Genomic DNA, 27,015 nt, shown 5'->3' with positions numbered 1-27,015 from the left:
ATGCCGCAAGTGCACCGCAGGTCATGTGACCAGAACTAAACATTCAGCTTCATCCTTTCCCGTAACAACGTTGAAAGCTCAGCCAAGATGAATGCTGAAGCTGATCATAGCTGTATATGGATTGCCATTTTGAAATAAATTTAGTAGCAGAGCTACTGCAAGTGATTTTTTTTTTTATTCCTTTGCTGAAATTTCTTCATGGAGAGAGCCTGTCATTGTTGCTTAGCAACGGCAGACCCCTAGGAGCGCTTCTGCCCGAGCGCTTTGGAAAGGAGAAAGCGGCACGTTTAGTGTTTTCCATGCGTTTTTAGGCGCGATATGTGAATGGCCCCTTATTCATTCATTAATTATTTTTTGCTTGCATACATCTTCAAATATGCTGTGGAGAATCACAGAAAGTGACCAAATTAGGTTTTATTGTTAACTTTTTTTTTTTTTTTGTTGCGAAATTCGAATATCATTTTTATTTATCGAATAGAGCAGAACGAATATTCGAATGTGCGACTATCCGTGCACACCCCTAGTTGTACGCGCACCGTCCGCGTGCAGGCACTTCTTGAGACTCGAGGACGGATGCGCAGCTGTCTGCGAGCCCTCTTAATGACGAAACTTACATCATGAGGATGGTCATATTATACTTTGGCCTTTATCAGTGGCACACGAGATGCGATGCCAATATAAAAGTGTCATTGCATTATAATGTATTTAAACACTGTTGCGATGTTGTATCAAAATATTGCGGAAAAAGAGAAAAACTGAAACCAAGCCATTCACACAAAACGCACATTTCACACATTTTCTAGAGTGGGACGTCTTCTATTACCTTTGCACTCGCGTCTCACACAACAGAGCCGCATGTTTAGAAAGCCATGTTAAATTAAGGTGGGTTCAGTTTTTTTCAAAAACGTATCTTGAGACTTCATGTTGGGGTTTCCCCATCCTACTGCTTCTCATGTTTAAATGAAAAATGTACTCTGTGTGATTGGCTTTCACCCCTTTGTATTAAACTATGCATGCACACAAGCTACTTAATGATAATTGGTTTATAAACATTGTTTTAAATAGGGCTGCACGATGTGTCGTTTAAAGGAGCATTTCACCCGTGGGAACATTGATCTTCATTGAAAGTGGGTCATATATGTAGTCGAAATCTATTAAAATTTTCGAATTTGGTGCCTTTTTGACCGAGTTATTACAGAAAGTAACTTGAGGGCTCATTTGTATGGAAAACCACAACTCCCACAATGCAACACATTTGCACAGCTCCACAAGCCACTCCCACTCCCAAGACATTGAGGACACAGTTAGCGATAATAAAAACACTTACTTTACAGTTAGACGTCCATTTGTCCCTGCAGGCTTCGGCTGGCGTTTCCAGTTTATACGGGGCGAAACTAGGATGGTTCACAACGCAAACATCCGTGTCCTTGTCTGCCTCGGACATTTCTTCGAGGAGAAATTGGCATTTTTGAAATTCTTGGCAGCAGACGGACTCTAGCTCTGTGTCCGTAGGCGCACAACGAGAGCACAGGCACCACCAGTCCACGCCAGCTCGAGCACGCCCGGGCTCCTCGGACGCAACAGGCAGGTCTCCGGCCTCGGCTGCAGCCACCGCCTCCTGTTCCTCCTCTGCGCTATATTTTGGCTCGTATAGATAGCCACAAACATCTGTTTCGAGCAACAGACTTTGAAAATCCTCTTCTTCCATATCATGAGTTGTTCCTCCAGCCATTCTCGTAAATCTGACTCCATAAGCGCTTGTTAGCTTAGCTACATAGCTTCCAAACAAGATGGCGGATTTTCATTTTCGTTTCTGTAAGTTTAGTCCCACCCACTGATCTGTAATAGGCCTGTAGGGTGAGTGGGTCCCACCCCCTGGAATAATAATAAGCTAGTGTCTGTAGTCTATACACTTTTCAATGAATTTTGACTTTCTGCTTATTATGACGCAAAATGACGATTTTTACTTCATAATAAGCAGGAAGTAAAACACTTAAATCCTTATTTCTCCCATCTCAGGGAAAAATAAAGGAAAAAGAGAGAGAGAGAGAGAGAGAGAGAGAGCGCGAGAGAGAGAGAGAGAGAGAGAGAGAGCGCGAGAGAGAGAGAGATGGAGAGAGAGAGAGAGCGCGCGCGAGAGACGGGGAGAGAGAGAGCGCGCGAGAGAGACGGAGAGAGAGAGAGAGAGAGAGAGCGCGCGCGAGAGAGACGGAGAGAGAGAGAGAGAGAGCGCGCGCGAGAGAGACGGAGAGAGAGAGAGCGCGCGCACGAGAGAGACGGAGAGAGAGAGAGCGCGCGCACGAGAGAGACGGAGAGAGAGAGAGAGCGCGCGCGAGAGAGACGGAGAGAGAGAGAGAGAGAGAGAGCGCGCGCGAGAGTGACGGAGGGAGAGAGAGAGCGCGCGCGCGAGAGAGACGGAGAGAGAGAGAGAGAGAGAGAGAGAGAGCGCGCGCGAGAGAGACGGAAAGAGAGAGAGAGAGAGAGAGAGAGCGCGAGCGAGAGAGACAGAGAGAGAGAGAGCGCGCGCGAGAGAGACGGAGAGAGAGAGCGCGCGCGAGAGAGACTATATGAATTGAATTGCAATGTAAAAACTGTGTGGTAGTTCTAGCTAACGGTCCTATCATTATTACTTCTAAATATTCTGTAACATCACTTACAGCCGCTAATGCATTGCTATATTAGATTAGCCACAAAGCTAATACCATGTTTATCAGTGGAAGAGCGCGAACGTTAATAGGAGGTCAAACTATAACGTTAGCGTTTAACTTATTCTTATTCTATTGCGGTGTGTTTCCCACATAATGACCGCGTAATTGGGCCTTTCACACAGTACGCGGTATGCACGGCGCTTGCCGCTGGGTTCAGCGTTGCCCTTCAGATACAACGCGATTTGCGCTGCGCTATGGCGTAGGCGGAGTTTTAAAAACGTTTAGCGGGAGCTCTTTCATAGTCTGTTCCTCCTCCTTTCGGTCAGCAGCAAACATGTATCTGTCCCGTTGTAAGAAGCGAGCGATAGCGCTAGTCCTGCTGATGAGAATTAAGAGAGAAGCAAGGAAGAAGAGGCTACCCTCAGGTCCAGAGAACAATTTGGTGAATTCAGGCTGGTTACGTTACTCTAACGCTAATAGCTTCCTTTTTAGCAGGCCCCTTAAATGCTTGCTATTAACTTGTTTGAAGGTGGTTCTTCTCAAAATTGACAGCGGTGTGTTCATGACACTAACGTTAACCATTCAACTTCGAATTGATTCCGGAATCTTCCGGTAATAGTAGGCAAGACGATGTTTTGATTCAGACTGCACAAAGAGAAGAGGAGAAGATATACGGGTCTGTTGTGAATATGTCTGTGAGAGCAAATATAGTGTAGTTACAGTAACTACAGTAGCTGCGTCAGAAATGATTAAACCAGAGGGGACATGTAAATAAATGTGAGCTGAACAAGCGCTTTTTTTTTTTTACATATTGTTTCAAAGCAGCTTTACAGACATAACAGGAAAATGTTGAAATAATATTGTTAAATATAAGTAGGTAATACCTATTGCTTGACAAATAAAAAAAAATATATATATTTCTGATTTTTGCCTATGTAGGAGATCCCAGTTTATTATTATTATAATTCTAATGATGACATGAGTAATGATACATGGTGATATTATTAATACACATGCTTATTCTTTCTCCGTCTCTCTGCCTACAGATGGCTGAAAAAGGTGAATGCTGTAGCAGCAAAGTGTGGGACTACTTCTGCAAATACTTTAACTTTAGTATTATAATTTATTTACAGTAAACACACAGACTGTTGAAACCAGCTTCAACTGGAAGAAAGTAAAAGTGTTAAATGTTTAAAACCAGACTGTTTTTTGATCATTAAAAAATATATACTTTTGATGTGCAATTGTTTATTCATTGACACTATAATCTAAGGCTTTTTTTTTTAACATAGTCCATTCTGGAAAATGGTTTATACAGCCCACATACATAGAACAGGCAGATATTTTGCTATTGAATGTTGTGTAAATGCAGTTTATAGGAAATGGGTCTAATATCCAGATTATTTTGAAAATCAAAATATCGGCTTATAAATCGACTCTTTTCGAGTTAATATCGGCATCGGCCCCCAAAAATCCATATCGGTCGGGCTCTAGTATGAACTAAATCTACAATCATTTCACATGACGAACGACAGACTCACCGTCAAAACAGTTGATCGCTTTCTTCTGTAGTGGACTTCTGGTGCTGTTGTTAACTCTGGAGCTGCAGAGCTCCCTCTGGTGGGCACACTATGCAACACTCATAACATGAGTGAAGCATGAGACTCTGTTTCTCATGTTTCATCGGCCGTTATAAATGCCGATGCCGATTTAAATGCAATTAGTTTATATCGGCCGATAATATCGGCCGGCCGATATATCGGTCGAGCTCTATTCACTTCAAACGTTGAGTACTGTATACACACACACTCACACACACACACACACAAAGAAAACAAGCAGTTAGAATATAAATATTTAGAATATATAAAGAAAGTGTTTTTTTTTTAATGAAAAACAAGTAGCCTAGATAGAAAACGAACAGAGAGCAGGTAGAGGGTCAAGAGTTTTCTTTATTTAAATGCAAACATGTAAACAAATATGTACAGAATTATGTGAAGTTATTATTTTTACAGTTACATTGTGTGACATAGGTAAGTAGTAGTTTTCAGATGTGAATGGGTGGGGGGTATTTTCTTGACTCATCAAACCAAAGTCACAATAAGCGTAGAGACTATAGAGTGATGTATCATTCCTGAATCCTGATATGAATCAGTCTTTGAAAGACCCATTATTATAGACAATTCAGTGACAAATTATTAAACACAGACACTTGAATTTATTCCTGAAAGAATCTGAAACTCGGACGAATATTTGAATAAAAGGCTTCTTTATTAACACAGTGACTTACCGACATCTAGTGGCGATATTATTTTCATAAGTATCATAAAGTAGGCCTATCATTTTATTTTGTCATTACATATTTCTGTGTTAAAAATGTTGTATTAAACATTAATCTCATTTCATTATACATGTACAGATCAGCATTAAACTGTAAACAGGCCTAATACATCTGAAATCAACTTCAGACGCAGCTTAAATCTCTGAAGGCTTAATTAATACTGATTTAATTATTACATTAGGGGTGTAACGATTCACTCGTTTTCTCGATGCATCGATTACAAACCCTGTCGATTCATATGCATCGATCTTGAAACATGATTTTTGAATCGTGAATCACCGATCTTGGACAGTAATCGATTCAAAATGCTAAGAATTGAATGAATCGCGATTTCTATAGCGATTCAATGCTATTAAATTACTACACGCACGAATTAATGGAGACCTTGAAGAGTGTTCGTGAATCGTGCCTCTTATCTGTCCTTCACGCGCTCCACTGTTTACCGCCTGAGACTGTCACAGGATTGCGCTCGCGCTCCGTTCGGCTCTCTGCATCTTACCGACGGAGTTACCGGAGCCGTCGACAGCTGTATTTATTGCATGGACGGAGCAGAAATTTAAGTGTCTAAATCATACGCACAGCATTAACAACGACCTTGAAATAAGAGCGCGAGATTTATCTGATAATCAGTTGCATGAAAGTAGCCTAGCGTTTGTTTCATTAGCAAACAGACATCTGGCACGTTTTCTCTCAGGATCATTCGCTGATGGAGAGGAAAAGTTAAATAGAGATGAAGACGTTTTCACACTGAAAGAGAAGCGATCTCGCTCTCATAGACGTGCCAGGCTATATCTGCAGCTAAACTGAATAAAAGCAGAATGAACTGATGAAACTAAAAAAAAACCCACAAAAAATTTATGAATGATGCAGTGCTAATTGACATTTATTACAGTACAGAAACTATAAAGTATATTTTCTACCTTAATTCTGTGTAGAAAATTTAAATAATTGCTAATTAAATGTAGCCTAGAATATAAAACAATCATAAAATTGCCATTAGGAAAAAAATATCGATTACAAATGATTATTGTCCAGCAGTGTATTTGATTTATTACAGCTAATTAAAAGTAATTAAAAAAGAACATAATTCCTTGTAAAAAAAAATAAATAAATAGTAATAATAATTATTATATAGGCTACATACAACCCGAATTCCGGAAAAGTTGGGACGTTTTTTAAATTTTAATAAAATGAAAACTAAAAGACTTTCAAATCACATGAGCCAATATTTTATTCACAATAGAACATAGATAACGTAGCAAATGTTTAAATTGAGAAAGTTTACAATTTTATGCACAAAATGAGCTCATTTCAATTTTGATTTCTGCTACAGGTCTCAAAATAGTTGGGACGGGGCATGTTTACCATGGTGTAGCATCTCCTTTTCTTTTCAAAACAGTTTGGAGACGTCTGGGCATTGAGGCTATGAGTTGCTGGAGTTTTGCTGTTGGAATTTGGTCCAATTCTTGCCTTATATAGATTTCCAGCTGCTGAAGAGTTCGTGGTCGTCTTTGACGTATTTTTCGTTTAATGATGCGCCAAATGTTCTCTATAGGTGAAAGATCTGGACTGCAGGCAGGCCAGGTTAGCACCCGGACTCTTCTACGACGAAGCCATGCTGTTGTTATAGCTGCAGTATGTGGTTTTGCATTGTCCTGCTGAAATAAACAAGGCCTTCCCTGAAATAGACGTTGTTTGGAGGGAAGCATATGTTGCTCTAAAACCTTTATATACCTTTCAGCATTCACAGAGCCTTCCAAAACATGCAAGCTGCCCATACCGTATGCACTTATGCACCCCCATACCATCAGAGATGCTGGCTTTTGAACTGAACGCTGATAACATGCTGGAAGGTCTCCCTCCTCTTTAGCACGGAGGACACGGCGTCCATGATTTCCAACAAGAATGTCAAATTTGGACTCGTCTGACCATAAAACACTATTCCACTTTGAAATAGTCCATTTTAAATGAGCCTTGGCCCACGGGACACGACGGCGCTTCTGGACCATGTTCACATATGGCTTCCTTTTTGCATGATAGAGCTTTAGTTGGCATCTGCTGATGGCACGGCGGATTGTGTTTACCGACAGTGGTTTCTGAAAGTATTCCTGGGCCCATTTAGTAATGTCATTGACACAATCATGCCGATGAGTGATGCAGTGTCGTCTGAGAGCCCGAAGACCACGGGCATCCAATAAAGGTCTCCGGCCTTGTCCCTTACGCACAGAGATTTCTCCAGTTTCTCTGAATCTTTTGATGATGTTATGCACTGTAGATGATGAGATTTGCAAAGCCTTTGCAATTTGACGTTGAGGAACATTGTTTTTAAAGTTTTCCACAATTTTTTTACGCAGTCTTTCACAGATTGGAGAGCCTCTGCCCATCTTTACTTCTGAGAGACTCTGCTTCTCTAAGACAAAGCTTTTATAGCTAATCATGTTACAGACCTGATATCAATTAACTTAATTAATCACTAGATGTTCTCCCAGCTGAATCTTCTCAAAACTGCTTGCTTTTTTAGCCATTTGTTGCCCCCGTGCCAACTTTTTTGAGACCTGTAGCAGGCATTAAATTTTAAATGAGCTAATTAAGTGGATAAAAGTGTAAAATTTCTCAGTTTAAACATTTGCTACGTTATCTATGTTCTATTGTGAATAAAATATTGGCTCATGTGATTTGAAATTCCTTTAGTCTTCATTTTATTAAAATTTAAAAAACGTCCCAACTTTTCCGGAATTCGGGTTGTACATAAAATGATTGTATTTGACATTTCTGTCACTGCTGAACTTATGGCTACGCCCCTGGTGTGACAAAATGTTAGCTTATACATAATACTCTTTAAGCTCTTTTTTTAAAAACTTGGCTTACATACATTTTTACGTATGCCATGTCGCATCATTAAACTAGCATTTAACATGGACAAAAGTTTTTTGTTTTTTTTTCTAACCTATGGTTCTCTAACCATAAATGCTACTGTAATTTGCCCCCTGACTAAGCATTTAAAGAATTTAGTAGAAGCATTTAAATAATCCCATGAATGCACTTAAAGAATGCAGAATCGAATCGTTATAATTGAATCAAATTTAATTGTGAATCGAATCGAATTGAATCGTTCTAAATTTGCAAAAATCATTCTTGAATCGAATCGAAAACCTATGAATCGTAATCGAATCAAATCGCTGCCTTGCCAAAGATTCACAGCCCTATATTACATGTATTCCAATTTAACATTATCATTTAAGAATTTAACATTAAGGATGACATAAATACAAACCTGATTCCCAAAAAGTTGAGACACTGAACAAATTGTGAGTAAAAAAGGAATGGAATAATTTACAAATCTGAAACTTATATTTTATTCACAGTAGAATATAGATAAATATATCAAATGTTGAAAGGTCAATTGGGAACATGATTGGGTATAAAAAGAGCCTCTCAGAGTGACAGTGTCTCTCAGAAGTCAAGATGGGCAGAGGATCACCAATTCCCCCAATGCTGCGGCGAAACATACTGGAGCAATATCAGAAATAAGTTTCTCAGAAAAAAATTGCATAGAGTTTGAAGTTTTCATCATCTACAGTGCATAATATCATCCAAAGATTCAGAGAATCTGGAACAATCTCTGTGTGTAAGGGTCAAGGCCGGAAAACCATACTGGATGCCCGTGATCTTCAGCCCTTAGACGCACTGCATCACATACAGGAATGATACTGTAATGGAGATCACAACATGGGCTCAGGAATACTTCCAGAAAACACTGTCGGTGAACACAATCCACCGTGTCATTCACCGTCTCCGGCTAAAACTCTATAAGTCAAAAACGAAGCCATATCTAAACATGATCCAGAAGCGCAGGTGTTTTCTCTGAGCCAAGGCTCATTTAAAATGGACTGTGACAAAGTGGAAAACTGTTCTGTGGTCAGACAAATCAAAATTTGAAGTTCTTTTTGGGAAAACTAGGACGCCATGTCATCCGGACTAAAGAGGACAAGGGCAACCCAAGTTGTTATCAGCACTCAGTTCAGAAGCCTGCATCTCTGATGGTATGGGGTTGCATGAGTGTGTGTGGCATGGGCAGCTTACACATCTGGAAAGACACCATCAATGCTGAAAGATATATCCAAGTTCTAGAACAACATATGCTCCCATCCAGATGTCGTCTCTTTCAGGGAAGACCTTGTATTTTCCAACATGATAATGTCAGACCACATACTGCATCAATTACAACATCATGGCTGCGTAGAAGAAGGATCCGGATACTGAAATGACCAGCCTGCAGTCCAGATCTTTCACCCATAGAAAACATTTGGAGCATCATAAAGAGGAAGATGTGACAAAGAAGACCTAAGACAGTTGAGCAACTAGAAGCCTGTATTAGACAAGAATGGGACAACATTCCTGTTCCTAAACTTGAGCAACTTGTCTCCTCAGTCCCCAGACGTTTGCAGACTGTTATAAAAAGAAGAGAAGATGCCACACAGTGGGAAACATGGCCTTGTCCCAACTTTTTTGAGATGTGTTGATGCCATGAAATTTAAAATCAACTTATTTTTTCCTTAAAATGATACCTTTTCTCAGTTTAAACATTGGATATGTCATCTATGTTGTATTCTGAATAAAATATTGAAATTTGAAACTTCCACATCATTGCATTCTGTTTTTATTCACATTGTCCCAGTTTTTTTGGAATCGGGTTTTATATTTAGGCCTAATACGACATTCTGTTTAAATGGTTAATAAAAATGATTTGCCCCTAATAGGAAAGAACATTTCTGACACCGATAGAATCATTTCTGGTGAGTGCAGGTTTGAAGTAAATTCATTTCATTTTTCAGATTTCAAAATTAAATGAAAAAATGGTTGGGATGAAACCCTGATTTTATGCTGATTCTTCACAAAAAAAATCTTTAGGCTATTCATTTATTTTATGTGAGAATTAAGAATAAAATAATTCTGATTCAGAAGTGCCAGATTGTTGTAACAAAGTCAGAATGACCTCCTCTCCTAGGTTCAGGAAACGGTCGTCCATCAAATGCGTTGCTGTTCTGTTGTAAGTAATCTGAAAGATTCCTAAAAATATCTACTTTCGGAAGAACAAATAAAGTGCTTTTGCTTTCACCTAGATACACACACACCTCCCTGACATGACTGCTTCAGCACTAACTGTGTTACTGAAACCACATCTTCTTTCTTTGGTCAACGTTTGGCCAGCATTACACAAATTTCCATACAGTGATGTAGAGATCTGTCATTTCCCAACCCTGTTCCTAGATGCACTCCAGCGGTCTGTCTTATCTGACCGTCTGTTTCAGGTCCTGGAGTCTGAGCTCATTTGAGCTGAGTGAGTTGTTTGATCAGTTTGTTTCCTCACTGATAACGATTGAATGGCCAGTAACTTTCAGCTCTCTGGAGACCATCACAGATCGTGTGGATGTTTACTGTGCGCCGCAGTCTTTTCTCTATTAGCAGCTCCAGCCCTGCCAAACACAGTGATGTCATCGCTGTTGCCATGGAGCGCGGTCAGACGAGCCGAAACATGCCAGTCAGGAAAATAGGCTGCTTGTTTTGGGAAGTACCTTCTGAGCTCTATCATTGCTCTACTTGAGGCTGAAGTTGAGTAAATGTGTGCATGGATTGTTTTATGAGGCTTGAGTGTGGGAGAGACACTTGGACTGGTTATTTTTTACCATCTCTATTTATCATTTTACTCTCTAAATAACTGCACCAGTGCAGCAATCCAGGTCTGGCTCAATAAATGGATCTTATAAAGTTTCTCAGGCTTAGTTAACCTCATCCCAAGTGGAAAGTCCCATTGGAGAGAGCGTGCCAGTTGTAATTTTCCAGCCTAACTCCTACACAGCGGCTGCACACGCACCGAGTGCCCTTGTACTGTACTGAGAGGAATTTTACAGCACGGTGTCGTAATGACGCTTCAGTGCATTACTTCTGCAGATTATAAAGCCCCTTTTTCTCTGCAAATCAAATGCAGAGATTGATTGCTTTTACAGTGCAAGGATTGAGACTTTGCAATGTCGTTGTATCAATGCAGTGCAATACTTTTTTGAAATGCTTTCCTTGATTAGTCTAATGCTTTTTCTGCTCTGATGTGGAGGTAAGATACCAGTCAAGTGTTCTTAAAAGAGAAGAAAGTCATAGCGGTCTGTGCCGGCAGCCATATTACCCTGGAGGCCAAGACTGGTTTCCCACTGAAGCTAAGCAGGGCTGAGCCTGGTCAGTACCTGGATGGGGGACCTCCTGAGAAAACTAGGTTGCTGCTGGAAGAGGTGCTAGTGAGTCCAGCAGGGGGCGCTCACCCTGTGGTCTGTGTGGGTCCTAGCGCCCCAGTGTAGTGATGGGGACACTATACTGTCAACAAGCACCGTCCTTCGGATGAGACGTTAAACCGAGGTCCTGACTCTTTGTGGTCAGTAAAAATCCCAGGATGTCTTTCGAAAAGAGTAGAGGTGTGACCATCATGGCCTCCTAACAATCCCCATATCTGCTGATTGGCTTCATCACTCTGTCTCCTCTGCACTAGTAAGCTGGTGTGTGGTGAGTGTTCTGGCGCACTATGGCTGCCGTCGCATCATCCAGGTGCACACTGGTGGTGGATGAGGAGATACCCCCAGACTATGTAAAGCGCTTTGAGTGCCTAGAAAAGCGCTATATAAATGTAATGAATTATTATTATTATAGGAAGGGCTGATGAGTGAGTTTATTGTGATTGCTGCCATTCTTCTCTCTGGGATGTGATGGTTTATGTTCTGAATATCAAGATCAGAGAAGTGTTCTGTACTGATGAGGAGCTTTCATTTGTAATATAACCAGTACTGATAGCGTGAGAGCTGAAGGTATAGATTACAGCATATATATTATATCTACAATCTATATGCTGTAATTCAGTTCAATTAACAGGTCATTTAAAATCAGTCAGGCAGCACCAAACGAGTGATTCATTGATGTTTACTTTGTTTTTAAATGATATAAATTGTGGATTATCTTTATTAGGGGAGAGCTCTCAGCACATACTGATATGTGTGACCCTGGAGCACAAAACCAGTCTGAAATTTAGATGTACACATCATCTGAAGCTGAATAAATCATCTCTCCATTGATGTGTGGTTTGTCCGGAGGACAATATTTGTCTGAGATACAACTTTTATAAATCTGGAATCTGAGGGAGCAAAAAAATCTAAATATTGAGAAAATCATCTTTTAAAGTTGTTCAAATTAAGTTCTTAGCAATGCATATTACTAATCAAAAATTAAGTTTTGATATATCTACAGTGGGAAATTTACTAAATATCTTCATGGAACATGATCTTTAGTTAATGTCCTAATGATTTTTGACAAAAAAATAAAATCTATAATTTTGACTTGTACTGTTTTTATTTGGCTACTCATACAAATATACCCCAGCGACTTAAGACTGCTTTTGTGCTCCAGGGTCACACATGGACACATTCCTCAGACAGTATTCACTCCAGCTGACTTCTGAAGACAGAAATTACACGCTCTCCAATGGCAAGCTTGTTGGTAGAAATAAGTGAAACCTGGCTAAATGACCAACTGTTTGGAAGCAGATTTTAATTTTATTTAACTCGAAATGTTGTTTACAAGTTGTTCCTATTCTATTCTTTAGAGCTTTGTATTTGATTTGTGTTTGTCAATCCATTATGCCATCAGTTCACAGATCTGCTGTTTTTGTATTCCAGATGATGTCTTCTTGATCTCCAAGTCTCACACAGCCTGTAGAAGCAGAAGCTCGTGTGTGTTAATGCTTCTCTCTTGTGTTTGCTGTAGGTGAGGCTGCTCTGAGAGGAGAGTCCAGAATGCCGGCCATGTCTCTGTCCTCTGCAGTCAGCAATCACAGGACAGGCCCTCCTCCCATCAGCCCCAGCAAGAGGAAGCACAGCGGGGACCAAGCAGACGACGACATCGACTGTAACAACGAGCATGTGGCCAAGATGAGCCGGCTGTTTGCCACACAGTTGTAAGTGGATCTGATTAACATCATGTGTCTGATGCATTGACAGACACCCACAGCTTGTGTCCTCTCTGCACCAAATCTTTGGCAGGCAGGTGCTTTTTAGAAAGCCTCGAACTCTGCTGAAGTTAGGGCCGTGCGGGCGGCGTTCCTGCAGAGAGAACGTGGGGAATGCTTGGGAATGTGCTGAAGAGCGAGGGCTGGAATTCCTGAGATTCTTCAGTGGGAGCCGGAGCACATGGGCCGTTTGGCCATGCCCTCGTGGCAGAGCATTCCCTGCATTCCAGCCTCGGCATGAAGAGTGGCGCTCGGACACCAGATCTGCTCTTCAGCAGGGGACAGCCACACGGTGCAAGCAGAGCAGCCGGGGCTAATCTATGACCTGCAGTTTGTTTGGTAGATTAGGACCAGTGTGAGCAACAGAAGGGGCTTCTCAGCACAGCTAGCTTGATTTGATCTGTGTTCGGGCTGTTGTAAACTTTGAACAGATTTACTTTTGCAATGCTCCTGCTCTCAGATACATACACTATTTGATCCTCATCTTGGCAAACCCGTCAGAGCTTGTTGCAAGTTGAAAGGTTTAACACTAGCAGGATCTGAACTGCTCTGCAGCAGACTGTAGTTTCATAACCGCTAGTGCCCTTTTCACAACTAACACTACGTTAACACTTTTTTTGCAACCTCTTCTACACCAGATCCCCTTCATGTGCCATTTTGCTAGTTAGCATACAGACTGTGCTTTAGCTCAGTGTTTTTTTATTTATGAAATTTCACAATTTTTGTTTAGTGCAAATGGATTGGATTGTATGAGCATTTGTATCATTGAGTTCACACACTTTTTATTTTTTAGAATAACTGATTATTAGTAAACCTCAGCAGAAACAAACATAGTCCGGAAAATACGGTATATTCCACATAAGTCACACTTTTTTTCATAGTTTGGCTGGTCCTGCGACTTATAGTCAGGTGCGACTTATTTATCAAAATTAATTGGACATGAACCTAGAGAAATGAACTAAGAGAAAACATTACCGTCTACAGCCGCCAGAGGGCGCTCTGTGCTGCTCAGTTCTCCTGTAGTCTACACTGAAGACATAGAGCGCCCTCTCGCGGCTGGAGACGGTAATGTTTTCTCTTGGTTCTTGGTTCTAAATAAATGCGACTTATAGTCCAGTGCGACTTATATATGTTTTTTTCCTCGTCATGACGTATTTTTGGACTGATGCGACTTATACTCAGGTGCGACTTATAGTCTGAAAAATACGGTAATTGTTTACAATTAGTCTAAATAAAAATAAAAGCTTTTACATTTTAGCATTTAAAAAATAAATAAAAAATTTGGGTTAAAGCTGAAGGTCAAACAGAAGACATTGGTTTGTGTTAGGGGTGTAACGGTACGCAAAAATAATGGTTCGGTACGTACCTCGGTTTTAAAGTCACGGTTCGGTTCATTTTCGGTACAGTAAGGGAAAGAAATGCAAACATTAAACTGCAGGTTGTTTATTACTATAAACTTTTTTTAACAATTTGTTTACACGTTATTAAATACTTGTTAATAAAATATATATAAAATGAAAAAAGAATAAGAAATAAAATACTGCTGCAAAGTTCTCCACTAAATAAAATACTCTCAAACCAATATCATATAATAAAATATAATGAAAAATATAAATAAATAACTATGATTACAGTGCAGCATTACCAATCCCAGCTTGTAGGCCTGCACATATTTAAAAAATATATATAACTTTTCCAAAGTGTAAAGTGCAGCATAAACAGATTCAGTTTTTAGACCTGCTCAGATTTCGTTATTGCGTTGGACCGATCGGTACGTGCACCGTACCGAAAGCCCTGTACCGAAACGGTCCGGTACGAATACACATACCGTTACACCCCTAGTTTGTGTTGATTGTTTTTTTATACCAGATTTTCTTTTTTTTACCTTTAAAACTTAGTACACACAGGCCTGGAGTTTTGGGAAAGTCTTTGTTGAAATGTTTCCTTGTTTTTGAAGAGCAGGAGTACGTTTACAGGCCGGAGGTGTTGGTGTGCCTCTGTATTGCTCCAGGACATGTGATTTTCATGGGGTGGAGGTGAATGAGGCGCTCAGGACTGTTTTGTTGGTAGTTTGCGGCTGACACCGAACACTGCGGCTCAGGTTTCCATCAGGGTGTTTCTCTATAGAAGGGAATGAAGCGGTGGGGGCTGGGAAACCTCTCCTCACTATAATGGTCTGTCGTCTGTGTGTTGTCAGAAGTGCACAGAGAGCGTTTATACTCATGATTCTCGTTAAGCTTGTTTTTGATCTGAAAGGAGTTTGTCCACATGTTAAGCTCTTGGTCTTCTTCTCCAGACCAAACAGTGATTCAATCCTCCTAAGGCTAGTACAGCTGGAAACTCAGGGAGACATATTGTTGTGAGTGGGCTTCGTGTCAGGGTGGGGGCCGTTCTCTGTATCTCACTGCTGCATGAACACAAAGAGCCTGTTATCCGGTCAGCCCACTGTGTTCTGGAAGCTTGCTCCGGCCTGTCCCACCGGAGACGGATACAGCAAAATAAGAGTCCCTTTTGTGTACTAAACGACTGATTGTGTAGATCAGGGTATATTAATACGTTCACCTAGATTTCACCCAACATTGAGGGGTTGTGTAAATGTGTTCCTGTAGAAAGTGGATTTGGGAGCGAAGGATCGCCGGCAGTCTTGTGTTCCTGCTGGGAACTCGGAGACTCTGTCTTTCTCATGCATCCGTGACCAGCCAAACACAGAGTCATGCTCAGGCTGTGCCAGCGTGGTTAGGCTTTATAAAATAATGTTTTTCTGCTAACTTTTATATATAAACACACACACGACTGGCTCATTGGTGTTTGGGTTAGAATTTGTCAAAGCAGTGAAGTCTGAAGTTAGCCAGGCTCTTTGAACCGATTACACACAGTGCTTATGGATCCAACTCTCAAACTGCCTTTTACCCTTTGGCTGCTTGTTTTAAAACCTGAGCCAGAAATAAGCAACATGCCAAAACGTTCTAGTTGCTTCATTTACCACATTTAATATTTACAAATGGGAAGTTAATGAATGGATTAAGAAATATAAATGTAACCGTAGTTAAACAGTATTGTGCTATTAATAAGCTTGTTGTCTGATTTGTAATAAGACTGTCAGAAATAAGGCTAATAGAGAGCAGTGTGAACATCTTCAGAGAATGGTCTGTTTGTATCATGTGGTTCTGCCCTCCTCGCCCTGATCGCTCACAGATGTTTCCTGTATCTTTGTGGGCGAGCTTCCAGTGACTTATATAGTCAAATAAGTGAAATAAGAGAGAACTCTTCCTGCCAAGATCTTCTGGTGGATCGTGAGGTTTTCCCGCACGCCTCTGAAATGCTATTAAGAGAAAATGTTCCTGATTTTATTGGCCTTCATCTGTGACTGAAGAGAGTCTAGCAGAGTTCACATCACTTCACTGGAGATTGGAGCAGGCTTTTTTTGAAGATAACCTCTGGTTTTTTGGGGGAAATGCTAAAGTCATATAAAGCGTTTGCTTCTGCTTTTGTATACGTTTGTTCCTGTATCGCACATCTTGAGTGATGTGTTCTGTGATGCGTGGCTTGATCACAACTCTTGGTGTTCTGGTGTTAACTGCACTGTTCTCGGAGCAGGAGTGTTGAAAACACTGGTGGATTGAGATCCATCAGAGAGGAGCAGCAGGAACGGACAGATCTCTTCAAAGGGCCTCGTTGCTGTTTCTTGTCAAAGGATCTTGTGTGAAGAGGCTTTCAGCAGGTTTTTCTGAATGTTCTTGTGCTCCACCTGGATCTGACCTTGCTGCTATTTATATGATGCCTAACTATACACAACTGTGTGTCCTTGTATTATGGTGTAAATGTGTGTTCACGGCAGCAGTGTTTTGTCAGAAACCTTGTCTTGTCAATAGTGTGTCAGTGTATGAATAACAGCAGATTTATTTCTGTTGGTCTGCAGTGATGTGACATGGATTCCTATTCAAATGACTGGATTTTCTTGGGAAATTTTGATAAATGTAACCTTGTGAAGAATGAAGATATTTCCAAGACAAGTCAGACTTGGAAGTGAGTGTTTTTATTTTGAGTACCTTATTTTTCAGACTATAAGTCGCACCTTTGGCATTTTTAAATGCCAAAATGTAAAAGCTTTTATTTTTATTTAGACTCCAATTGTAAACGATTACCGTATTTTTCGGACTATAAGTCGCACCTGAGTATAAGTTGCATCAGTCCAAAAATACATCATGATGAGGAAAAAAACCTATATAAGTCGCACTGGACTATAAGTCGCATTTATTTAGAACCAAGAACCAAGAGAAAACATTACCGTCTCCAGCCACGAGAGGGCGCTATGTTCTCAGTGTAGACTACAGAATCACTGAGCAGCATAGAGCGCCCTCTCGCGGCTGGAGACGTTCATTTCTCTTGGTTCATGTCAAATTAATTTTGATAAGTCGCACCTGACTATAATTTGCAGGACCAGCCAAACTATGAAAAAAAAGTGCGACTTATAGTCCGGAAAATACGGTAGCTCAACGTTTCTTTTCTCTCTCATGTAATGTAAAGCAGTTCTCCTGAGAGCTGTGCACATCTACAGCAGCATCTCCATCGTTTGACACGTTTCTAATGTCACATGAGCCTCTTTCACACAGTAATACCAGTAAATTGCCATAAAATTACCAGAACGACTTTACCGGTAAATTGAAAAATGCGCTGTTCACAGTCAACAACATTCCATCTATTTTCCGGAAAAGCACCATTCACACATCCATTCCAAAATACCGGTAAATTCTGTGACGTCATTTACCTCTAAACAGCTGTGCTTGTATTTTTAAACATGGAGGGTAATAAGTGTTCAGTATTTCTGTTGATGGTTTAATTTTTGTTTCAAACTTTAGTATTCATGCAACTGCTTTTGTTATGGAGACATCGTAATAGACGACTGGTTAAATAATTATACTCACCATTAATAAAACACCCGATGCTGTCGGGAGCTGACCAATTTATTGAAAATCGTCTTGAAAGGTTTAATAGCACAATGAAGTTGCGATTGTAAATTGCAGTTTGTAAGACGCGCCACATCGCAGAAAAGGTGCTGTTCACAAATGTAGACTATGCTGATGCAAATTCATATCAAATAGTCTATCAGCGCAGATAAACAGTTCTGCGTTCAAACTAAGTTCAATAGATGTCGCAAGCACCGGAAAAAGTAATTACCATGAATGTGACAGAGGGAAATAGTAAAAAGATATTTAAATTATTTACTAATAAACTGTTTTCTGAGTCTGTGTCCCAAGGATGAAGTTGCCTGACTCATCATCTCCTAATTAGACGCGCCTTCTATACGGATGATTGTATTGAGATGTTTGTTTGTTTGTTTTTATTATTTCATTAAGTAGTACTATGTCTGTGAGACATGTATTCGCTGAGTTTCGGTTTATTTTTGTAAGCTCTCCTGTTCAAGACAAGACGGCAGAAAGCATGTTTGTTTTCTTTATTTTATATTTATTTTATATTATGATCGTGCTGGCACATATATTTCCCAAAAAAGCGTTCTTTATCTTGCACTCTCCGCACAAAATATTCGATATATCTTTAGATTTTATTTTAGACAATTCGTGATGATTTGAGAAGGCTAAAGTGATTAAACATAGGCTATGTAAACTCTCTCTCTGTGCTGGTCGCTTTAAAAACAAAACTTATAGGCCTGTTTAACGATCAAAAACTGAACTATTTTAATAGCTGAAACAGTAGCATAAGCTGTTTTGGGAGAATAGGGAAAAAAGATGGGCTGAACATCCTCAAGTGAGTTGCGGGGCAAACTGAAAGCTGATGCCGAATGTCCAGCACTCTTCTCCACTGCTCCGACTTCTCGTTTGTACCCTATGTGTTTTTCCCTACGTAAAAACTAAAATAAGTTGTAAAACTCAAAGTTAGTGATGCACCGAAATGAAAATTCTGCGCCGAAACCGAAAATTTAGGATGCACTTGGCCGAAAACCGAAACTGAAGCCGAAAATGGCTTCTATTAAAAACGTATATATATATTGCTTGGATTTAATGGATCTGAATTGAAAAATCACAATATAATAATCAAACTTTTATTAACAGTTACATAACAAAACATAAAATATTTTTAACAATAAATATAAATAATAATTATTCTTCAAGTTTTATGTTCCATCAAATAAAATAGTTTTTTAAAAATTGTGCAAAAAAAATCCACAATTTTGGAGATTTTGCAGAACAAATGCTAAATATTGCAACTTTGGTGTCATCTCGTATAGGGCTGTCACTTTTGTGAAAAAAAAAATCCTGTTCGATTTTTGAGACATAGGCAAAGTGTTCATTGAATCGTTAGTAAATTGCCTATATTTGGCGTTGATCCGTTTTTCAACGCCAAATAGCCTATAGGCAAATCCACCGACAACTAAACAGGCATTAGGGCGAACGTAAAGAGGGCGCTTGAGACGCGCACAAGTCAGCAATGTGGACTGCCATAACATCAATGAAAAACATTACTGAAGGCTACATTGATATTATGCACTAATAGGCTCTCTGTGTGTGTGTGTGTGTGTGTGTGTGTGTGTGTGTGTGTGTGTGTGTGTGTGTGTCAGAACCTGCAGTTGCTGTGTGACGCGCGTTCGCTGCGAGCGTATAGTGACGACCTGGACGCGCTCCGAGAGAAGGCCGTTAAAATCGATTCCCTGTTTTCGTTTTCGAAACTTGTGTTGGTTGGTCCGATGGATTGTGCAGCTTTTGTGACAAGCTTTTTTTGATTGTGACAGCCCTTTGACATGCTTAATCTTTGATAGGCAGACGCGTGATAACAGCTCGACCGTGAGTGAAACCTAAGCGCTTGCGCACGGATGGCAGGGGCGGGTGACATTCATTTTCGGTTTACGTTTTCGGCTGTTTTTTTTATTTCGGCCCGAAACCGATAATGCCATTTCGGCCGAAAATTTTCGGCGGCCGAAATTTCGGTCCACCTCTACTCAAAGTTATTATTATTATTATTTTATTGTGTTCGGCATGGTGGGCCGCATGTGATTTCATGACGTGCCGCGGGTTGAGATCCACTGGTTTAGAGCTACAGGATTTGTGGAAAAGCAGGACCCCCAAATAAATTGACTAAAGTCATAATAGGAGCAAGAAATATTTCCACTACTACTTCATTTGTAATGGTCGTTTATTTTTTAGATATTAAGATGCAATGTTTTCAGTTTATTGATGACCTGACTTTGTCCTGTGAATGCATTGCTCTCGGAGACAGTTAACAGTTATTTTATCATACGTCACTGCATCACTAACAGTTCCTCTCAGATGACGACATATTTCTTCATCCGCCCGGATAAGGAGAAGCGCTTTAATTTCACCGTCGCTTCAGTTGGATAACATTTATTTGTGAATGCGTCACATTGTTATGATTGGCCGGAGTAGATGTCTTACGTCACCGCGTTCTGAACTCGTACGTGCTCATACCGGTAATTTTCCTTCTGCGTTCACACACAGCAGAATTCCGGCAATTTACTGGTAATGTTACAACTTCTCATACCATTAAATTGCCGGAACGAATTTACCGGTATTTCTGAAAAGATCCTGTTCACACATGATCTCTTTACGGCAATTTACCGGTAATTTTCCGGAAAAGTGTATGTGTGAAAGGGCTTCTGGTGTAACCTTTCAGGCCTCCAGTGCTGCTGTCAGCATCATATCTCAACTTGTTAAGATGCTGTGTACACGGCGTATGTATGAGGTTAAACTGAGGTTACGCATTCTGCTCTGAAAGCATTTCCTTCAAATACCTGCTCGGAGCTCTCTTGTGCGCCTGGTGAAGGGTATGAAGTTCTCTTCCTGTGAAGCACACATGAAGTCTTCTGAATAGTGCAGTTGGCCCTCGCTGGGCCTCCGCTCGGCTGGAAACAGGAGCCGATCGCTCCGGAAGGGTGGAGTAGTGCTTCTGGGCTTTGCTGCGTGTGGGTCTATTCTTCTAAGGGGAAAAGAAAAACAGGAAAGGAGGTCAGTAGTGGGAAAGGGCTTTTTATAGTGAGCCATTTGAGCTAATGCAGAGCTGGAGACCAGATTTGAAGAAGTAGAACAAAACTTGCTTTAAAACAGCCGAGAGTATGGAGCAGCCGTAGCAGATTTGATCGATTAAATCCAATTTAATGTTTTGCCACTATCTACTTTTTTTATAAATCAAGGAATCTTGATTTGGAATATAAATATTACCAAATGTTAGAATTAGACTCTTTAAAAATATGCCAGTGATAACAGTAAAGAGAAAAGAATGATCCAGCTGCATGTCACATGACGAAGCGCTCGTGTGGAGGACCTTAAATAAATCATTAGGTGCTTTTTGCAAAAAATACACTTTTCTGAATTGTGAAATCAAGATGTTTTATTTTTTTGCCATCTCGTCCAGCCCTACTGTGCACTAAACGAGCACTTGAATGTAAGTGTAATGTAAGACTCTGTCGGCTCTGCTCTTATGGAGTCATTGTCTGCTCAGGGGGGTGTGTGCTCTTGCCAGGACGCTGAATGCTGCATTAATAGCTCTGCTTGTTTGTGCTGCTGGACGGCCTCAGTACAATCCCTTCTTTGTTTGTGTTGCAGAGGCAAGCCTGCCAATGGGGACTACCGCAAGGACCCCCGGGATCGCAGCCGCAGCCCCATCGAGCGCATCGCCGCCTCCAGCATGAGTCTCGTCGGTGGGCACCTGTACACCCACATGCCCAGCCTGGCCATGGACCAGCCCCTCGCACTGACCAAAAACATGGACACCAGCCGCACGCTCAGCATCTCACCCACTGTGAGCCCCGTCGAGCGCCAGCAGGTAACTCCAGCACTGCCTTCACATGCTCAGCCTCATGTGCTTTTAAACGTCTGACTCTTTCTTATGCAGAACACAATATCATTTCTTTGAATATTGCTGTTTTCTTGTCCTCTCGGGTTTGTTGTCAATGTAATGGAAGTCAGTGGGAACAGTTTGGTCACCAGCATTCTTCAAAACATAATTTTTATGCTCCACAGAAAAAATGTCAACATGAGTCAACAAACATGAGGCTGAGTAAATAATTTTTAGGTAAACTCTCCCTTTTAAAGAAGCAGAAAGCTTTGTAACTTTATTTTATTTAAATATACGCTAAAGTACATTTGGCCTTTTCTTGGTATTTATGTTTAGAATCTTTGTTACTCATCAAAACAAGAGTTTTGTATGAATCTGAACTCTTCGCTAGGCAAAAACTGCCCTGAAAATATATTGATCTACATTTCAGTTTCAAGAAATATTTCAGCTGTCCACTGGCGAGAACAGAAGACTTTATTAATGCAGCTCTCTACATTGTAGGGACATCTCAAAGCCCTGTTTTTTAGTAGTTGTTCTTGTGTTTGTTTGGACACTTGCTCTGCTGCTCATCTCCTATACGTGTGTGTGTGTGTGCAGAATCGTCCCTCAGTGATCACGTGTGCCCCAGCGAACAACCGTAACTGTAACCTCACACACTGCACCGTGTCTCACAATGGCTGCTCACCCAGCCTGACTCCAAGCTACCGCAGAGCCTCCAACTGTGAGTACTCACAGCCCTCACTGTCCAGCCATGGGCTACTCCATGATCTCAAATTACTTTCTTTCCCTAATGAATACACTTCATAAAGATGCCATGTTCTCTGCGGAGGGAGCTATTACATGTTCAGTAAACGTGAAATGTTGCACATGTAGTGTGTGATCATATTACCAGAAGAAGAAATGGAGCAATTGTGACATGCAGGAAGTGACATCGTTCAGATCATTTCTAGAGTACAGTCAAATTTGTTAGGTTTTACAATTTAACTAATGTTGTAAGCATTAGTCAAGATTAAACACCTCAATATCAAGGTTTTAAATCAAGTTTCGTAACTTGAATTACGGACCATAAAATCTTTTTAGTAGGGATCTAACAGATCTATGATCTTGTATCACAATTCATTTAAATCTCAATTGATTTGAATCATCACAAATTTAGATTGATTTTCAACCGGCTCAAGCTGCATTTCTACATCTCTACTTTTCATTTGTACAAAATAAACATGTCCACACTATTTATATATATATATATATATATATATATATATATATATATATCGTATTTTTTCGGACTATACGTCGCACCTGAGTATAAGTCGCATCAGTCCAAAAATACGTCATGGTGAGTAAATAAACATATGTCGCACTGGACTATAAGTCGCATTTAGTTTTTCTAAATAAGTCGCACCTGACTATAAGTCGCAGGACCAGCCAAACTATGAAAAAAAGTGCAACTTCTAGTGCAGACAATACGGTGTGTATGTATATATATATTAGGGCTGCAGAGAGAGAGCGAAAGAGAGAGAGTGAGAGCGTGAGAGCCCCGGCCGCACGCTCGCATTCATCGTCTTCAAACAACACGAGCGCTGTCTTGTTCTCTCTCCCTCACGCATATTAATCAGAATCAATTGACACGATGTTGTCGAACAAAAAAAATAAAAAAAAATAAAATAAACTATCCCGTGATGAAATGTTTTCTGTGTGGTGTATATATATATAGTATAGGTCGACCAATGTATCGGATTTGCCGATTAATCGATAGTTGATAGCTGGAACAATCGGTTATCTGCAAAAATCCATGCCAATAGTTTTCTGCATTCCGTCTGTTGCTGGAGCGGCTGATAAGGCTCTGTTTTCATCATAGTGCGAGAGCGGCCTCTAGTGGCTGAATCGCTGACAGCACGTGACGCTGCACTGAACAGAGCGATCTTCAGACAGAAAATACTGCCGCGCCATTCACATAGTTTAACATTAAATTACATTATATCAGAGACAATTATATTTCATCGAAACGTTAGTCTTTCTGTGGCTCTAATAAAGTCTGTATGCTTCATTATAGAGCTATAATATAGATCACTCTTTCCATTTGCTCCGTTTTTTTAAACACTGAACTTCAAACTTATCTTTGCCTCATTATTCATTCTTGAAGTAAACTTGTGTCTGTTTGGTGAATAAATAAAGCGTTTTAGAGCTGCTCGAGTTGAATGAGACGCGTCCGGAGTGTGTGTGACACCAGTGATTCATCCTAGACTCAGCGCTACTCGTTTATTCTGATTAGATAATCACTTGAGTGCTCAATAACAGAAGTTCAAGTGCGAGAGTATACATTGTGCTGGTATAATTGTAGGGACCTATGTTTCCCGAGATGCAGAAAACACGGACAGAATCCATTCATAAAAACAGAATTCACAGTTTAGTGCGTGACGCTCGCGGTGATTTCAGCTTCTGCTGTCTCACTAAATGAGGACGAAAACACATGAAGAACATCTCCAGAACTGCTCTGAGTGTCACTTCATGAGCATCTGAGCGTTTGATTTGAGCAGAAGCATCATATCACATGCACAGAACACCGTCAAAATAAAAGTCCGGTTTTGAAGTCTATCGTTCAGTAGCATTTACATAGCCTACCACTAAAATGAAACAAACATTTTTTTTTTTAAAGGAATAATCACATTTTTTTCCATGTTTTAATTTTAATAGAAAATCCCCTTTGTATGCCAAAAAATATAAAATAAAAAAAGTTTGCTTAATTTTCAGTAATTAAAAGACAAATAAAATTGTCTCATGCCTTGATTAGATAATAAAAATGTAAATACACAGAGAATTTCTGAGGGGGAAAATTGTTAGGCTTCTTTAAGAAAAAATAAGTTGTTTTATGCATTCCAATAATTAGACATGCTAAACCAGAATTTGGTAACAATGAAAAAACATTTCATAGGGCCCTAATCATGTAATTTTTGTTAAAGTTTTATTAAATGGATGTGAAAATGTATAGGTTTTGTGATTTTAATTAATTAGACTTGCTTTATGGTTAATAAACTTTAACTATTAAAAAGGACTGGAAAAAATTTAAAATGAAAAAAAAAAACAATAATGGAATTTAGGAAAAAATTAAACTGATTTCATAGGGCCCTATCAGAGTGTGGTAATTTAAACATTTACTATTAGTATTATTAATATTATTATTATTATTACTACTACTAGTACTATTAGTATGGTTCAGTACGTTTTTTTTTTTTTTTTTAAAACACTATTTTAGTTTTTGTTCAGTATCCATTTTAAAAACTATCTGTTAATTAATCAGTATCGGCCAGTGTGAGCCAACCTAGCTATCGGTATCGGCAAAATCCAATATCGGTCGACCTCTCAAATATATATATATATATATATATATATATATATATATATATATATATATATATATATATATATATATATATATAATTTTCTTTATTTATTTAGATTTTTTTTTCACTTAGTTCATTGTTCTCAAATATTACAAAAAACAAACAAATGTCAAACTATGAAACATTTACATTTTGTTAATTTTTAGACCGTTGCATTATCCATCTGCTAGATGTGCATCAGTATTAGATTTTCTGCTAGGCAAATGTTAATGGTTTCAATATAGAAAATATACTTACAGACAAGATGTCAGATTTATGATGAAAGGATTCATTGACGTTTTCCAGTTCTGTAGGTAGACTTTGTATAGAGCCAGCTTAAGTAGGTATAGAAAGCTTAATAAAAAATGTTCTCCCTTCTTGAATCAGTTCAGTTTTCTGACAAGTTGTTACATTTCACATGTTAAAGCATGCAGTGCTGTGCAACAGCCCAGGTTCTAGTCTTGTGTCCTAACTGTGGACAGCGCTGTCCGTTAGAGGTCTGGTCTGTACTAAGCAGTGTTTCTGTGTCCCTCAGCGAACACCGCCTGCGACCCCGTCATCGAGGAGCATTTCCGCCGCAGCCTGGGCAAGAACTACAAGGAGCCTGAGCCGGTCACAAACTCTGTGTCCATCACTGGCTCGGTGGATGACCACTTCGCCAAGGCTCTGGGTGAGAAGTGGCTGCAGATCAAGGCCAAGAGCCCAGACTCCTCCACCAACGGCCACATGGTCAATCACAATCACTCCCCTTCCCTCGTGTCTTGAGAAGAGGACCAGCGATCCCCATCCGCTTCTCTCTCAAACATGCATGACGTATAGCTATGTACATAAAAGAACGCAAGACGAGGAGGTGCTCCTTTAACTCTGTTGTGCTTTTGATTCTTTTTCTTTTGTTTGTAAGTATGCTAGTATACTTTTAGCTTGGCTGTTGCGTTATGGGATGCCCATACATTTTTTTTTTTTTTTTTTTGAGATAATCAAACCATTTGCCTCAGATACCAAAGAAACCGCTGTTGCAAACCTTTGACCCAGAAGCCATTCTCCCATCGCACTCGGTCGTGTCCTGAATCTGTGCGTGTACACTTGTAAGGGAAGGCCTGGACTGATTGTGCACTACGGATGGACGGATGTGAGTGTAGTGTTGATGGGATGTTCAGAAGATGTTTGGCAGGACACCTGGTCAGGAGAGAGAACCTGTTTCTGGCGTCTCTACGACGCTGACAGATGTGGGCATTCTTCTCGTTTCGGATGGCACTGTGGTTTCTGTAGTGTAGACTTAAGGGTAAACTAGTGCTTATAAGTGCATGTTTTTAAAATAGCTGGTATCTATTATTATGTAGACATTTCAATCGTAATACTTTTTAGCCTTTTCTTCAGATTTTATTTTATTTTTGTCAGTAACAGTCCTAGATAAACTTACTGCTGGTACAGTTGTACTCCATATTATTATATTCTGTTCACTATTCATTGTGGTAGCTGCCAGATACAGAAGAGGAATCCGCCTGCGGACAGGCCATCTGTATATTAACGGTTGGTTTGCTTGTTATTAATCCACACGTGGTACAGGATGCTGTCGCTTTGCATGACTGAAACAAGAGCATTCGCAGCTATGGACCGGTCAACTGCAGCGTTGACCATCTGCTGGACACCACGAGCTAGATTCGTGTGCGCTTCTTCTTAATTCTGCGTTCAGCTGTCGAAACGGTCCGCCTGTCCCGAATCACAAACATTCCTCCGATAGGAACGGCGTGCAGGTCTTGTGTTCAGTGTAGCTACTAGCTAGAGACGCTC

The 27,015-nt window shown here is 40.1% G+C and overlaps 1 protein-coding gene across 2 annotated transcripts in view; it reads left to right on the top strand.

Moving 5' to 3' along the window:
- The window catches only part of LOC132126851 (transcription cofactor vestigial-like protein 4), a 51,452-nt gene extending 25,312 nt beyond the window's left edge, over positions 1 to 26,140 (top strand). For both annotated transcript variants that reach the window (XM_059538401.1, XM_059538400.1), the window contains 4 exons: positions 12,793 to 12,982; positions 21,610 to 21,829; positions 22,439 to 22,562; positions 25,760 to 26,140. In XM_059538401.1, coding sequence (XP_059394384.1) covers positions 12,793 to 12,982; positions 21,610 to 21,829; positions 22,439 to 22,562; positions 25,760 to 25,989 — 764 coding nt within the window. In that variant the 3' untranslated portion in view covers positions 25,990 to 26,140. The remainder of the gene's footprint in view (positions 1 to 12,792; positions 12,983 to 21,609; positions 21,830 to 22,438; positions 22,563 to 25,759) is intronic.
- Positions 26,141 to 27,015: the final 875 nt, after the last annotated feature.

This window comes from Carassius carassius, chromosome 44, assembly GCF_963082965.1.
Source record: "Carassius carassius chromosome 44, fCarCar2.1, whole genome shotgun sequence".
Taxonomy (NCBI): domain Eukaryota; kingdom Metazoa; phylum Chordata; class Actinopteri; order Cypriniformes; family Cyprinidae; genus Carassius; species Carassius carassius.
The sequence above is the reverse complement of the archived record's forward strand: the minus strand, read 5'-3'. Positions and strand labels throughout refer to the sequence as shown.